The sequence below is a fragment of the Opisthocomus hoazin genome, chromosome 15 (genome assembly GCF_030867145.1).
Source record: "Opisthocomus hoazin isolate bOpiHoa1 chromosome 15, bOpiHoa1.hap1, whole genome shotgun sequence".
Taxonomy (NCBI): Eukaryota; Metazoa; Chordata; class Aves; order Opisthocomiformes; family Opisthocomidae; genus Opisthocomus; species Opisthocomus hoazin.
Genome location: NC_134428.1, coordinates 6,874,878 through 6,891,377, shown reverse-complemented (window position 1 = coordinate 6,891,377; position 16,500 = coordinate 6,874,878). Strand labels below are relative to the sequence as shown.

The 16,500-nt window shown below is 41.9% G+C and overlaps 1 protein-coding gene across 5 annotated transcripts in view; it reads right to left on the bottom strand.

Moving 5' to 3' along the window:
• MARF1 (meiosis regulator and mRNA stability factor 1) overlaps positions 1–13,417 on the bottom strand; it is a 28,974-nt gene extending 15,557 nt beyond the window's left edge. For 2 of the 5 annotated variants that reach the window (XM_075436227.1, XM_075436231.1), the window contains exons 1-11: positions 13,328–13,417; positions 11,798–12,005; positions 8,959–9,636; positions 7,761–7,935; positions 6,053–6,279; positions 5,026–5,143; positions 4,120–4,292; positions 2,890–3,324; positions 2,221–2,390; positions 1,959–2,120; positions 1,105–1,294 (exon numbers count right to left, since the gene is read on the bottom strand). In XM_075436227.1, coding sequence (XP_075292342.1) covers positions 1,105–1,294; positions 1,959–2,120; positions 2,221–2,390; positions 2,890–3,324; positions 4,120–4,292; positions 5,026–5,143; positions 6,053–6,279; positions 7,761–7,935; positions 8,959–9,636; positions 11,798–11,944 — 2,475 coding nt within the window. In that variant the 5' untranslated portion in view covers positions 11,945–12,005; positions 13,328–13,417. The remainder of the gene's footprint in view (positions 1–1,104; positions 1,295–1,958; positions 2,121–2,220; positions 2,391–2,889; positions 3,325–4,119; positions 4,293–5,025; positions 5,144–6,052; positions 6,280–7,760; positions 7,936–8,958; positions 9,637–11,797; positions 12,006–13,327) is intronic. The other 3 variants (XM_075436232.1, XM_075436230.1, XM_075436228.1) reach the window with 3 other exon arrangements.
• Positions 13,418–16,500: the final 3,083 nt, after the last annotated feature.

Here is a 16,500-nt window from a genome sequence, read left to right as displayed (position 1 = left end):
GCACTGCGTCTAAGGCTTTACAGAAGTCTAGATAGATCACATTCATAGCTCTTCCCTTGTCACTGATCTAGTCACGCCATCATAGAAAGCCACTAGGTTGGTGAGGCAGGACTTGCCCTTGGTGAAGCCATGCTGGCTGTTTCAAATCACCTCCCTGGCCTCCATGTGCCTTAGCATAGCTTCTAGGAGGATCTGTTCCATGATCTTCCCAGGCACAGAGGTGAGGCTGACAGGTTGGTAATTACCAGGGTTCTGCTTCCTACCCTTTTTAAAAATGGGCACGATGTTTCCCTTCCTCCAGTCACCAGGAACTTCCCCTGACTGCCATGACTTTTCAAATATCATGGAGAGTGGCTTGGCAATGACATCAGCCAATTCCCTCAGGACTCTGGAATGCATTTCATCAGGTCCCATAGACTTATGGATGTTCAGGTTCCTCAGGTGGTCCTGAACCTGGTCTTCCCTTACAGTGGGAGGGGCTTTGCCCCTCTGGTCCCCATTTTGCAGTCCATCAACTGGGGAGGGGCGAGGAGAGGTTGCCAGTGAAGACTGAGGCAAAAAAAGTTGAGTACCTCAGCCTTCTCTTTATCTGTTGATACCAGATTGCCATTCTTGCTCACTGGGGGGTTATGCTTTCTTTAGCCTTCCTTTTCTGGCTGATATACCTGTAGAAGCCCTTCTTACTACTCTTAGCATTCCTTGCCAAGTTCAGCTCCAGCTGCACCTTGGCCCTCCTGACCTCATCCCTACACATCCGGGCAGCATCCCTACACTCCTCCCAATATACATGTCCCTGCTTAGAAAGGTTATGCAGCTAAAGCCTAAGCCTCTCCCCTGCATGAGTAATAACCCAGTGACTAAAAACTTTACATACAAAACTTCAGAATACCAGACCAATGAAGACCACACACAAATTAAGAAGCTAGTGCAAGTGATCTGATGTTTTAAAGGAAAACACACAATACCTCTTTTAACAAAGTTTAAAAGTTTGTTTGGATAGCTTTCCCTTCCTACTCACCAAAAGCTAGACCACAAACATGTCCATAAATACATAAACAGAAGGTATTTAAAAAACAGATTTAACAAAGGTATTTTAGCCTTTACCTTGCCATGTCTTGAGAAAATTTCTTGTAAATTTTGCTGCAACTCTTTTCTTGACAATCTGTAATCTATATTGCCAACTTGAATGTCTGCACCATTTGCAAAAGGATCAGGTGAGTCTGTACCACTGGTATGATTTACTACATTAAACGTGAGTGGAGATGACCTATTTGAGAGGTTTGGAGACATACTCCTGGGTAAAATGAAAACATTTATGAGCTGAAGTAGCTACTGCACAGTTCTGATATGCAGATGTCAAAATTAATCAGAAAATAAATACATGTCAAGTGCACAGATTTTCCTAGTACATGTGTGCGGGCAAAATAAATTTCACTACAAGTAAAACATAGTGAAATTTTCCTCCTATGAGAAGGAAGGAAAACATTATGTTTCAAAGTCATCCAATTCAATAATATATTTAACACCAAGTCTTCTACTGTCTTAGTAACACATTAAAAATCAAACTCATTCACATGACTAATAATTGGCAAAGGCCAGATATTTAAGTCTACAAGAATTTAATGGGCCTGGATAAATTTCTACTGGGAACATCAAAGGCACTGAAATTAAGAGGAGTAAGGTGTCTATAACACCTCCAAAGATTTTTCAGAAGCTTTAAAGAAAGAAAGTCTGCAGGAAACAACTGTCACACAATAAGTTTCTGAAAGTTCACCCCATCTTCTATTTACATCCACCCTCTGTTAGTTGTCATGCAGCACCATCACTGTTTCCTTCTGCCACATAAATCCAGGTATTTAAGTAATGTGCTTAGCACACACAATTCCATCTGCAGCTGTCAATAATCAATATGTATTGGTGAAGTTTTACTTCACCTCCCAAAAAAGACAGACACTTACCGAGATGACCAGCAACTCTGAGACATGAGTAAAGGACTGAGTTGTCTTGAGACTGTCAACTTACTGAAAGCAGAGGGATAGCTGATCTGAAATACAGTTTCATCTTTATCTTTTTTATCTACAGGGGAATTCGTAACACTCCTGGAAGCTGAGGTGTCTCTTCTATTTAAAAATATATGCAAGAAAAAAGAAAAAACACATTTTGTTGCAGAATTTACATTTAAAAAGTGTAGCTAACATTGATGTCTATTTTTAAACATACTTCTGACTACTTTTACAGGATGATTCGCCCATTCCAATTTTTTTGGTTGCTAGAGACACAGGAATCACTGCATTAGAGTTAGTCTGAGGAGAAGGAATTTGTTCTCTTAAATGTTCTTGCTGATTTTCAATACTACTACTGACGGTCTTTGCTTCAAGGCAGCACAGCTCCTATATGAAACAGAAGAAAGGTCAGCATAAAAGCATCCGACATTCCTTGCCAAAGGCTTTCTTTCTGATGGAAACACAGATAACTGACAGATTTTTCTTTAACAGCATTTCCATTGGCACTTCAATCAGGACATTACTATTTTCTGTCACAGAAAATAGTAAACTCAATTAACTGAGGTATTTTTGCTACACTGTAGATCTACCCTAGTTTTCCTTAAAACTAGCAGAATCTGATCACTAGATGTTATACTCAACCCCAATACGGAAGTCAAAACTGGCCTAGGGTTCAAGACTCAGTAAGTACCAGCAATATTTCCAAATTGAGAAAAAGGTGGTAGGGTGGCAGTCCAGTTTCCAAGCAGACAAATATAGCTCATTTGCCAATGTCACTATGCATTACAGTTATTCATTAAATAGGACCAACAAGTTAAAGCTGTAATAGAAACAATCCTCAGAACAAAGAAAAGCAAGAACACTAAACCAGGCAGAACAACAATACCTGTAAACTTTTAACATTTGTGGGTTTGATGACAGATCCATGAATCTGGAATCCTCTCCCAGCAGAGCCTTTGGTACCAGAAGACTGATCATTTGAGTCTTTGTTGAGGAGGCACAGCTTTGTGTTCTTGTTAATTTTTTTGGGAGACTTCACCTTTTCAGTTCCCACAAAGTTGGAGCTTTTTGTTTCATTAAGTTCTTTGTTTTTGGGAGTAAAAGACACAACAATCCTGTTACCAAAAACATCTTCGTTTTCCATTCGCTTTCGAGCCCGTTCAGCACTTTCTTGATTTAAAAAACGGAGAATTGCACTGCTTCCAGAAATGCTCAGCACCTTGCCTCCGCAATTGTCTGACAAACGCCTGAGTCTATTACTGACACTTTTGCTGTCTCTGTTTGTTGGCAGATTATAAACATATAATAGCGTATGACATGCCTGTTTAAAGAAAGTAAGATTTTTCATTTGATTATGTCAGAATACCCTGTTGTTCAAAACCAGTATTTTTGCATTGGTTCTGGTGATACACGCTCCCCCCTGCCCAAGTAATTCTTTTTGCAGCATTCAATTTGTTTGGAAAACTCTCATACCAAGGTAGCTCCTCAAACTTCCATCTCCAGTATAATTAAAAGAAGAGAATAAAGACTCCCTTGAGTCCTGCATTGCTCAATGGATCAATACCTGATCATTTCTCCAGATAAGAAATCATCATTGTTTGCAACGCAAGAATTCTATATGTTCTACACATGCACGTGAACAGACAGTTCAGGAAGTTATTTCAAAGAAATAAAAGGTCATGAGTGCTGTGCAAAGACAACACAGCAAATCCAGAGAGAATTGTCAGGAAGACAAAAGCCCAAGAACAGTAGAAAGTCACTATAAACTGTTAAAAAAGCATCACAGAGCTATCTTAATGCACAACTAAGCTCTTACTCTAACTTCCTGCCAGTGAAAGGCATATAAGATATTATCTAATAAAATATTTAGTGGTAAGAATGAGATCTTGCTATTTTACTTTAGTTTCATTATTTCATTCTTTCAGTCTTAAAGCAGAAAGCATACATTCACATGTTAATAAAAGAAATACACAAAATGGTCAGATATGCAGCAGACATCATGTCTCATCATAAAAACCACACACATAATTTCAGCCTGCTCTCCCCCTAAATTGGAGGGGTGGTGGGAAAGATGTTGACACTTTGAAATGTCTGTTGTATTAATTAAAAACCTTACCGGCATTTTCAGTGGTAACCTTGGTGGCAAGTCTGAAATAAATTCTTCAAAACAAATAAGCTCATGAGCATGATGTAAGAGTGCTTCCGAAGCTTGGTTTTTATGTACCAAAATTATCCGAAAACCATGTCTATGTCGCAGATCACTGAGTTCCAAAGCAAAGTTTACATCCGCTGGATGAAGAAAAAAAAAAAGAAAAAAAATCAATTGAACAAGGAAACACATTAAAAAGTTAAAAAAAATCAGATTAAACAAACAAAACCCCAAACCTCACTTGACAAGTTCTATTGATCACAGAAAATTCCCAATTAAAAAACACCAACAGCTACAAGGCTTCTCAACAGACAATTTAAATCAGCAGTTCGCATTTGGTCTCATAGACAAGGGCTTCCTTTTAACAGCAACTTCTAGCAGTTTATCAGCAAGGCATCTGACTGGTATTGTATACTTCTATAACAAACACCTCTAGTGAGAAACCCACGGCAATACACAGCAATTAAACAGTTGAGTTGCTTGCATATTTAACTGTATAGTATGCTAGTACAAGTATAAAATCCAAATCAAATGCATTTTGCTCAAAGCATTGTGAAAGATTACCACAAGGAAGACTCAATGAGCTTTACTTTATTAGCTTCCTGACGAAGCTGTCTAACTTTAGACAGTATCTGTACAGTAACCTACTGACACTCAAGACCTCAGATTCCAATGCTGATTTAACTAAGCCATATTCTCATTTTACTGTCCCTACTTTCCCTCTGCTGCCAGTGACATTAAGAATTCTTGAGCAATTCAGTTCAAGTCTATTCTAAACATAACCCTTGGAAAGCAGAACAGTGTCATACGCAAAAGTATTATCGAAGAGAGGAATTGAATTCTGCACTGTAGATGAGTACCACAAACACTTACTTGACACAAGAACCACAGTGGCAGGGGCAGTGTGTGTATCAGCAAATCTCCTAAGACTCTGTCTGAGTTTGTCATCAGCAGCATTCTTTGCTGTAGCATTAATGTGTGCAACAGTCACCTGTTGAAATACATAGATAGGCTCTAAAGAAAATCTTGAATGTGAACTATGCTTGCTTAAAATTTATGTTTTAAAAAAATCAACATAAATACAAGCTTTCACATGGACCTTTTATTTAGACAAATTAATGCACACATCCATGAAATACAACACGGATGGATCTCAAACTGTTCTAATGAGCAATGAATTTCAACCCTAGCTGTTCAGAAACATCTTAGGGATGACTACTGCTGTTCTGCATTGAAAATCACAAGTTACATACATTAAAAACCATTACATTAAGCCTCGTTTGAAACAGGTGTGACAAACATAGCAAGTACTCACTACCAATTCATGTTACCTCATATAAGCAGATAAACTGCCAACCTGTTACCATAGCTGCAATTTACAGGGAGGGAAGGGAATTTTTGACTTAGAAACCTGCACAAAAAGTTAGAAGAAATACAAAGAAACAAAAAAGCATCGATAGAAAAATACGTAGCATTAAAGGTGTCCCAATCAATACCACTAATTTACCAGCATCCTCACTAGTCAGCACAGTATTCACTAACAAAAAGTAGAAAAGTTAAGTTCACAGAATCATAGTTCTTTTAGGTTAATGACTGTGTCACAGATTTGAAGCATAACACTAAAAACACTACCACCACTTACTACTGGATGAAATCAACATCCTCTGTGAACACTAAAACTAAAGCTAAAACAGTAATCTACATAAAACAGAATGCAGTTTCAGTTTTTAAAAGTATCACACCAGGAAAGTTCAGCATTAAAGACCTTACCCATAAACTAATTATAAGCTCATGCACTAAATCAGAGCTAACAAAACTTTAGTGAAGAGGAATCACTATTAGGACTTCCCAAGCTCACAAATACTCAAGCAAGAAGACCAAGTAGATGCTGTTTTGATACCTGGCAGTTGTTTAGCTCCTGAATAACTTCTTTATTTTCTTTACTAATGTCACATACACAGATGAATTCTGCCTCTCTGTGACCTTTAAAAAACTTTTCACGAATCCTCTGTACAACTGCTATAGCTGAACGGCCAGTGGGAACTGAACAGTTTTCAATATCCCAGAAGACTCCAATGGGGGGCAAGTTTTCCAGAACTTGTCCTGTTACTGCAACTTCCGGAGACCCTGTACAGGTTTAACACAACTCATTTTAATCTCCAAATACCAAAAAATGTTAAACTTATCATAGTATAAAACTTTGCACATGGGAAGTCTTATGTTTCAGAGAACAACAAGCCCAGGAATGCAAGTTCAGTTTTATTTTCTTAAGGGATCTAAAAAACAAATCAGGTGCTTTCAAAGTTTCTCTTTAAGGAAGCAACTTTTACACGTCAAATCAGTCTTAAACAGAAATTTAGTCACCGGTAAGTTAGGATAAAGATGCAAGACAACTTCAGCTTTACTTTTAAACTCTCAAACAACCAAGTAACATTTTTTAAAAATGTTATCAAATGCTGAGGTGGGATGTGCCATGAAAATTGTCTGAAGTTGTGTCATACTGAACTCAGTGGGTGGCGTATCAGTACCAGAAGTGAAACATAAAATCTCTTCAAATTTACAGCGTGCATTAGATAAACAATCTAAACGAAACCAGATCAGATTACTAGTATAGTGACAGTGATTATAGAAGATTAAGGTAGTATGGAACAAACACAAAGGTATCCTACAGCTCAGGAGAGTGAGGTTAATAGTTTTTACTACTACAGACTAACCAGTGCAAATAAAGTTTCTGGTGTATCAGCACTCTGAATATCTATTTAATTTTTAATTAACATTATAGACCCGTTCCATCCCCAGAGAAAAACTGGAAAAAAAACATGAGGAATGGCCCAGAATCCTCACAGGTCAAAAACAAGCTAAGAATTAAAGTCAGCTGAGAACAAAGTTAAGCACAGCAGAAAAATGTCATATTTGTCTGGGTATATGTTGACTAGTTATTCTTCTACACGATTCACTGGAATTGCATTTTGTAAGGACACTTAATTGAGGTGTTGCACTTGAAAAAAACTAAAAATGGGTGCGCTCTTAAAATGATAGTAAACCCATCCAATTTCTTATTCTTCCATGGCTTTTTCTTTTAGGTTTATAACTTTGATACTAGCTATGATTTTGTAATCAAAGCAGTACTAACAATGTAGAAAGACCATGTAATTACCTCCACAGTATTCTCCTCTCAAGAACACTGAAAAGAGCTATATTGTAATTACAAACACTACACCTTTACTGCACATGAAGTGACAACAGACACTACAGACTAAGAAAATGCTCTTCAAAGTATGGCTGAAGATAATGTCTTTATATACCACCAGAACACAATAGCTTCCAAGTCCTCAGAATTTCTTTTTCTTGTTGTTAAAATGGTTAAAAATACAGCAGTAAAAAAATCAAAACTATGCAAACAGTACAGTAAGTTCACTAGGTAGTCAAAACAGGTAAATCCAAGTTACAACTATGCAAAATGGAAAGAAGGTATTTTTCTACTGTTTAGTCTTCTACGACTCTATATAAGTTTCCAGAGAACAGTGCAATTTAAGGGAACTCTTGACGTGCAACAGTGTTTAAGGAGGACATCCACTAAGTGCAAGTTTCAGATAAATGTGGTTTACCATATTTCTGTGGTGATTTGCCAAGGGTGCTTGCCAGTAGCAAACTCTGCTCGCTTCCTGTTCCTTTGGTTCCACAGCCGTTGCATATTGGGATAGGAACAGGTGCAGTCTGTGCACTTGGAGGAGCAATATTTGGCCAGATTTTAGCAGCATCAACTAGGCTGTTTCTGGTTGGCTGTGGGGACAATTTTGCAAAATACATGTTCATTTAGTACACAATATATTAACACATACTATTCCATGCTAGAAATAGTGCCTCTTCTGCAACAAATGCAAGTTCAGATATACTCTACAAAGTTAATTAACAACAGTATCACTGCACGAAGGAAGCTTCTCTCCTAGAGTCCTTCCTAGCATACTTAGCTCTAGACTTCCAAACACAAGGAAAGATTTATTAAATTCTGCACATCAAGACACACCATCTTTAAGAAGTACTGATATGTATTAAAGAAAAAAAAACTACCTAGCATGTGAAATCAGCACAATTAAAGAGAACAAGGTTGAACCACCTCCCTCCGACCAGAAACATTGGTCATAATTCCAAACATACTGAATTCACCATTTAGTGTACTGAAATGACGATATTTCACTTTTATACTAGAAACTTAAATTTGGAAGTTTAAGCAACACAACTTGCAAAGTTGAGCATATTATTTCACAAATTCCTATTAAAATTCAATCACAGTTTTAATCAGCTCTAAAGTGTACCAAACAGGTATTGAAGTATAAATTACAAATTTTGGAAGACTGAACTAAGACCTATAACCAAATCAAAACTAGAACATCCTTACAGCATCAGACATTTCACCTGCCTTACAAATGGATGTTTATTGACCAGCTGCCTAAGGGTACATGTTAAACTGCTGTTAGCCTTTTCTCAGAGTCATTAGATGGAACATTTTACTTGGAGCTGTCAAGAAGAGATAATTGTCTCTAAAATCCAGACAAAAGTTCTGCTTGAGAGCATTACACATCCCCCGAAAGCCAAACATTGTGATAACCTCTCTTGTCTTCTTATGGAACTGAATGTTACCTCAGAAAAGAGATAATCTTCAAAAAGGACATCTTATACATTTGGACTGTGCATCATCAACTAGGAGGATGCAAGACGCAATCCATGGAATCTGGTGTTTTGCTCAAGTAACATCATTTCAACAGTAACCACGCTTAATGAATGAGAAACGTGATGTGTACAAACCTTGCTCAAGCAGTCACTGCAGTAGTGAGAGCCCTTTAAACAAACTGAAGGTGTCACATTTAGGTGTAAAGGGTTGGCGCACACACGTGACGTTAGCTCCGACTGTGCAACATGCTCATCCAAGTGGCCTGTAGCCCCACTTGTGAATTCAGAACATGGAAAATAGCCAGAAGAGGTGCAGCTCTGAAGCGCTGGAAACTGATGCAGTTTGTGCACGTTACCATGACAGGACTGGAAATGGAGTTTTCCACAACAGGGCAGATGTTGACAGGAAGACACACTGTTTTCTACGCACATGCCAGGGAACTCGCTTGCAATGCCTGCCAAATTGCTTCTAGCTGGAGAGTTCTTCAGTGAAGATGCAGATTGATAAGCAAATCCTGACCCTACTTGACAAGTAATCGTCCCAGTGCTTTTTGAGTCTAATACTGTGCCAGGGTGAATCAAGTTACCACCACCACCACCACCACCACCACAATGCATTTGTGGAGCACAAGGAGAGTCAGAACCATGAGCACAGCAGCTTACTTTCGGGCCAGGTGAAAGCTGTATTTGCTGTTGCTGAAGAGGATGAACATCAGGAAGTGGTACTGCTGGAAACAGTTTAGAGCCAGCATTATGAGGAGATGAAGCGTTCTTCAATTCCGCAGCAGCTTTCTTGTTCTCCATGTAATCCTTCTGGAAAATGAAAGCCCAGTTACATTCAGATATATAAATAAACGAACAATTTTAAACAAGCATATTTTACAATTTTGATGATAAATTTCGAAAAGTGTTATATTTATGATTACTATTACCTCATTGTGTGAGCATGTAAAATACTAAAAGAAACTTGTGAGTTGCATGCCAGTCTAAGGTATATTGCTATCAGTGGATTTTGGAAGCAACAAAACCAAAAAAAGCTTTAAACCAAATAGCAATCAGTCTGTAAAACAGAACTTGAAAAGCAGAAAACTGCTAGGCTAAGGCTGAGAGATACTCTGCAACTACAAAGAAAGAAAAAAAAAAAATTTTAAGAGCAAGCATAGAAGCATGCCATGTAAAGTAAAAAAACTCCACAGTTTGGAGGTACATGAGTAATCATCTTTGAATACAGACTTGAAAATTGTATTAAAGTTTTATAAGTAATCACAGAATGTTCGGGGTAGGAAGGGACCTCTGTGGGTCATCTAGTCCAACCCTCCTGCCGAAGCAGGGTCACCTACAGCAGGCTGCACAGGACCTTGTCCAGGCAGGTCTGGAATATCTCCAGAGAAGGAGACTCCACAACCTCCCCGGGCAGCCTGGGCCAGGGCTCCATCACCCTCAGAGGGAAGAAATTCTTCCTCATGTTCAGACGGAACTTCCTCTGCTTCAGTTTGTGCCCATTACCCCTTGTCCTGTCACTGGGCACCACTGAAAAGAGTCTGGCCCCGTCCTCCTGACACCCACCCTTAAGATATTTATAGGCATTTCTAAGGTCCCCTCTCAGCCTTCTCTTCTCCAGGCTGAACAAGCCCAGCTCCCTCAGCCTTTCCTTGTAGGAGAGATGCTCCAGTCCCCTCACCGTCCTCGTAGCCCTCCGCTGGACTCTCTCCAGTAGCTCCTCATCTTTCTTGAACTGGGGAGCCCAGAAACTGGACACAGTACTCCAGATGGGGTCTCATCAGGGTAGAGCAGAGGGGAAAGAGAACCTCCCTCAACCCGCTGGCCACACTCCTCTGAATGCACTCCAGGACCCCACTGGCTAAGACTGTAAAAAATTAGTTTACCTGCTTGATATAATTTCTAACAGACAACAGGGAAAATTAAATTTTTACAACTATATAAGTGCTTTTTGCCTATTCCGATGTAAGATAAAGATGTACAGCCATAAAGGCACAGACAGATATACATTTTTTTAAAGACACACCAGAACAGGCAAGGCCAGTAGAGCTAACCTGCATACAACTCACCACTCCAGAGGTTGAAGCCAGTACTTTGGAATAACTTTTACTTTCCAAATTGAATTTCATACATTTCCTACTACACAGTAATGAACAACTTATTACCCAACTTCAAAATCATTCCTCTCTACCTGATGCCACATCTTACAAATTGAAGATGCTCTCTGCCAAAAACCTGCCTGGAACTGGTTTATATGTTAAATTCCAGAATTTAGGGCAGCTCCTTTCCTAACCCCTGACAAGAATTGCAATACAACAGGATACATGCTTATCTGCCTCCCCCATGTCTTTTACTGAAAGACAGACTGAACATGCACTAAAGAGTGTTACTTAACAGCTGGAGCTTGCTTCCTCAAGTAAGTCATTGTGTTGTACTATTCCTTGGCACTTCGCATCTTAATGTATAGAATCATACACAGTTACAGAATGTGAATATTTAAAGGACTGGAAACAAGGAAAAATTAGATCTTCACAAAGAACAGTATCCACAGCTGCTATAACTACTACATAATAACTAAAAAAATTGTAAGTTTGCCTCCAAACTAAGTTGATAAAAATCTGGAAGCTTGAAGACTACTTCCCTACTCCACTCTTCAGCAAAAAATTCACAGAGCTTCCAAGCAGCTGCTTTACACACGTTTTAAGCAGTCAGTTGTATTATGTCAAACACAGCTGTAGCAAGTAAAGCCTGCCAAGCAAATCAACTTGCCTGCTTTCACCAACATTGATGACAGAGCTGTGAACACAACTAAAGACCTTAAATTTCCATGTAGCTTTTGTACTTAGCATTGGTAACTGCTGTCTCCTCTCTCTCCCCTCCCCACTTACCCCCTTTAGTCAGCAATAACACTACAGTTAGTTATACTGCTCTATATCAGATATCAACTGTGCTTTTTAGTAAAGCAATAAATTACCCTTTTCACACTGCAAGGCAAAGACTTTTCAGCAGCAGAAAAGCAATCAGAAAGTTTCCAGAGCCATGGTTTAGCATCATTCTCTTCTCGCTGAAGCCATCTGAATGATCTATTGCAGAGGTTCTCTGTCTTCTTTCCTTCCATCATACAGCCACACAAAAAGGTTCAGCATTCTTTCATTCCCACTTCCTTTCATTCTTCCCACCTGCTAAAGAGACAAAAAATGCATGCTTTAAATAACCTTTAAGGTAAGACAGAGTAAAAACGTGGTGGGTCTTATGAATTCCACTCCTGCTAGATCCCTGAATCTGCATTACTCACGTGAAGTTTAATTATGCACATAGGACATGGCCTTGAGTATTCCTGTTTAGTACAGGAATAGCTCTCACGACCTGCATCACAGGTGAGGCAGTCTGAGGAAAATACTGTTTTAAGTCCCTGGCATTAGCTACAGAGTCCCAGAAATGCACTGCTGCTGACATGAAATAATTCCCTGAACCTTTCAGTGCATTCTCCTGGAAAGAGAAGCCAGGAGTTAGGTTTTCAAGAACACCTCATCAGTAAATACAAAATAGATGCAACTGAACTCAGCTGAAAGAATTAAACTGCATATTCACTGTTTTTCCATTGGCTAGCAAAACTATATATACCTGCATTAAGAACACAGCAGTGCGTATTTAAACAGAGCTTTCGGTTATTAAAATTATGTAAAAATACTTCTGCTAATTCTCAAGCTGCCCCACAGCACACTGCATCAATTTAACTTTACAGAACCACAAAGAAGCAATACGTTTAAGTCCCAGCCACACTGTACCATAAAAATTATGATTAGCAATGAAGCCTTCTTACCCTCCAACTATGTACTGCATTCATTAGACTACACTCCTTCAGGTTTTTTTGCATTTAGCACTAAACGCAATAAACCGTGGAGTACATCCCATAGCATTACATTTGCAGTAGCGTTATTTTTAGCCACAACAGTTTTACTACTTTTAAAGCAGAAATGCTTATTCACATGAACCCTAATTACCCCCAAGTTATGCTGTATAAACTAGGAACTTCATCAAGCTCCACAACTCCATGTTACTTTTAAAAACGTCTGGCAGCACCAATTCGTTTAGGAATTAAAACGGTAACTGAAAAAAAACCGGAAAGTTCCATTAACTGCGTATGTCCGCGCTTTGCCCTCTGCGGCCTGCAGCTCCCCGGGCGCTTCCAGCTCGGCCTGGCCCGCAGCCCGAGGCGCGACGGCGGGGCCCGGCCCCTCGCCCGCCCCCGACAAGCGGCCCCAGCGCGCCCCGAGGCACTGCCGGGCAAACGGCCGCTCCCCCCGCCCGCGGGGCGGCGGCGCAGGGCCCGGACCAGGCCGCGGTGCGGCTCCACCCGGGGCTGTATTGCTGTCCGCGAGGGGAGCGGGCCCCGTCCCCGCCCGGGGCCACCCCGGTGCCGTGGAGGCTACCCGGGGGGAGGGGGCGGCAGGCCAGGCCCGGCCCGGCTCGGCTCCGCTCTGCCCCCGCCCGCCACGCTCACCTGAGCCGCCCCCGGCGCCGCCGCTGCCCCTCATACCCCTTTGTTGTCCTCCCTCTCTGCTCCTTCTGCCGTCAAGCGACGCCGAGCGCCGGAAACCAGTCCACTGCCGCAAAGGCGGCTGTCGTAACACCCCCTCTCTCCTCCCCGGCGCGCGGCAGGCCGGGCTGGGCGGGGCCGGGAGCGGCGGCTTTGAACCTGCGCGGGGCTCCCGCCGGGGCGGGGCGGGGCTGCGGGGCGGGGCGGTGCCCGGCCCGGGGCAGTGGCGCAGCGGGGCGGGGCGGGGCGGGGCGGGGCGGCGCCCGGCCGGGGCAGAGTCGCTGCGGAGCAGAGGTGCTGCGGGGCGGGGTGATGCCCGGCGCGGGGCAGAGGCGCTGCGGGGCGCCTGCGCCTGGCGGGGGGTGCCCGGGGCCGCTCCGAGGGGAGGAGGGAGGCCCCGCTGACGGACACCCGCGAAGCGGCCCCGCGCCCCGAGCGCTGGGACCCCGCGCCTCCCGCCGGGCGCCGGCCTGCGGGGCCAGGCCGCTCCCTTGGAGACAGCAGGTGGTCCTAAGCCCGAAGAGGAGTGAAACGTCGGGCCTGGGAAGACGTCTGCTCTTTGCCTGGTTCAGCAGAAGCGTCTGACCTCTCCCTGCTGTCCTCTGCATTGCTTTGGGCATCATTAGCTGCGTATAAAGAAATTCCCCGAGTAAGGTAGATAGCGCCTAAAAATACAACGCAATTACTGGCTAATAAAGAAGAGCAAGCTTATAACAAGCCACTGTATGAGGTGTTAGTGTGGTCCCCCCGCCCTGATCAAACACCTGAAATCCACTGGCCAAACAAGCATCAAGAACAGGGTGGGCCTCCACTGCCTCCTCGGTTTTAATAGCTTGTCATTCACTGGGTCTGCTCATGGGGGTGACACTGGCAACCCACTGAAGATAACTGGTCTTTGCTCACTTCAGGATTTTAGAAATTTCCACACTGATATTTTTCCTCTGGAATCCTTGTGCTATTAATAGTCCTCGTTTCAACAGCCCTACCTCTATTTGTAATCTTACTTTTCTTGGCTCTCTACAGACACAGCTCTGTCTCACAATTTAACAGTTTCCTCCAAAGTCTGGGCCGAAGTTGTGCAGCAAATCTGTGTCAGCCACGCTGGGCTTGCTGCTTGGCACGTGGGTGGCTGAGCCCTCAGGGAGAGGGGCTAGTGACAGAGCGGGGTGAGAGTCCACCCTAAGTGACAGCATGCTGTTAGGCTAAGGTGTCATTTTACCTTTACCTAACGGACTGCAGCCAGCAGCAAGGTTGAGAGTTGTCTTAGAACAATGCTGGTATCTACATCCAGTCTTGCCCCTGCTACCATGGTTTTCTCAGGGTGCAATGCTGCTGTGTATCAAGGGCTTGAGCGATGTTATGTTTTGCTTTGCATAACAAGCCAGAGCTATTCATGAGCATTTGACAGTTTCATCAAAAAATTGTCAGTTCAACATATCAGAAGGGTTTTAAAGTAGTGAAAATCTGTTTCCTGCTTAAGCATATGCAAATCCAATTTTACATATACAGACTGCAGAGAATTATATAACATCTTTAAAGAGACAGCAATATTCTAATGCATATGTTTGTCACGTCTTGTTATGCATATCAGTAATCCATTAAAAAAATAAGTTCAGTCTGAAAGTAATGACAATTAATGAGCAGTTCCTGTCCCATCCGTAGTTCTGTGTTGAGTTACTTAATTCTTGCAGCAAAGCAAATCTTTTTTTCCCATAAGAAGCTTATTGCCAAAAGATAAGGTGTTGCAAACTAACCATAACTTAAAGTGTATACGTTTGCCCACTTAGCCTTTGTGCAAGGACCAGTGTGGCATTCTCATTAAAATAGCCAGCAGATGAACCCTAGCGCCACAAATATCTGCCATTTATTAATTATTAATCAGCAAGCTAAAAATACATGCATAAAATAATTTCTTCTTCTCTACTAATTTTAAAACAGACAAATGTTCTTATTCTTCTTGCAAACGAGGCATTGATACTAATTACAGTAACTTTTTTTAAATATTTATTGCTTGTGTACAGTAGTGCCTCTGCTAGTGCCTCTGAGCCTCTGGCACTTGTTAGGGTGCTGTTACACTTTCAGAATTGGATGAGAGGCTGAACAGCTTCCTCTGAAATCTGAGAATTTTTGCTGTGTTTTACAAGTATTTCAAGATGAGAACTGTTAAAAATACTCAGGTGTACCTTTGATATAATCTGTGTACTCACACTATCCTCGAAGATTTGTTCAATGAGTTGAAAGTAAAATGTCCTTTGTCCCTGCCGTGGTTTAACCCCAGCTGGCAACTAAGCCCCACACAGCCCCTCACTCGCTCCCCTCACAGTGGGGTGGGGGAGAGAATCCAGAGAGTAAAAGCGAGCAAGCTTGTGGGTGAGATGCAGACAGTTTAATGGGTAAAGCAAAAGCCGCACACACAAGCAAAGTGAAATGCAGAATTTGTTCCCTCCTTCCCGTCGGCAGGCGGGTGTTCAGCCATGTCCAGGAGAGCAGGGCCCCGCCACGCGTTGCTGGGGAAGACAGACGCCATCGCTCCAAACGTCCCCCCCTTCCCCCTTCTTGCCCCGGTTTTGTTGCCTGCGCCTGACATCGTACGGCATCGGGCACCCCTCGGGTTGGCTGTGTCGGCTGTCCCTGCTGTGTCCCCCCAGCCTTCTCACAGGTGGGACGGGGTGAGAGGCAGAAGAGGCCTTGACTCTGTGTAAGCGCTGCTCAGCACTAATATCCCTGTGTTATCAACACTGTTTTCAGCACAAATCCAAAAATATAGCCTGATACTAGCTGCTAAGAATAAAATTAACTCTACTCCAGCCAACACCAGCACAGTCCCAAACTTGTGAACAATGTATAAATTTTTTAACTACTGGGAATATACCATGATAGTATGTTGTTTATTTTATGAAACTTATCCGACAGTAAAAACATTCTTGAGTAATGACAGAACTGCAAATTGCTATTAATCCTATTTTTTTAAATACCTAATTTAGTTTTCTATTCATAGTTGTGTAATAGTTTATCTCTGTTTACTTCTGCTGAACATCTGACCTCAAAATATTATTATTTTGCTGGACACCTCACCTGAAAGTGTAATTGTTTTGCTCATTCTTTTCAGTTCAAGTTATCTTACCTATGGGTAGGTT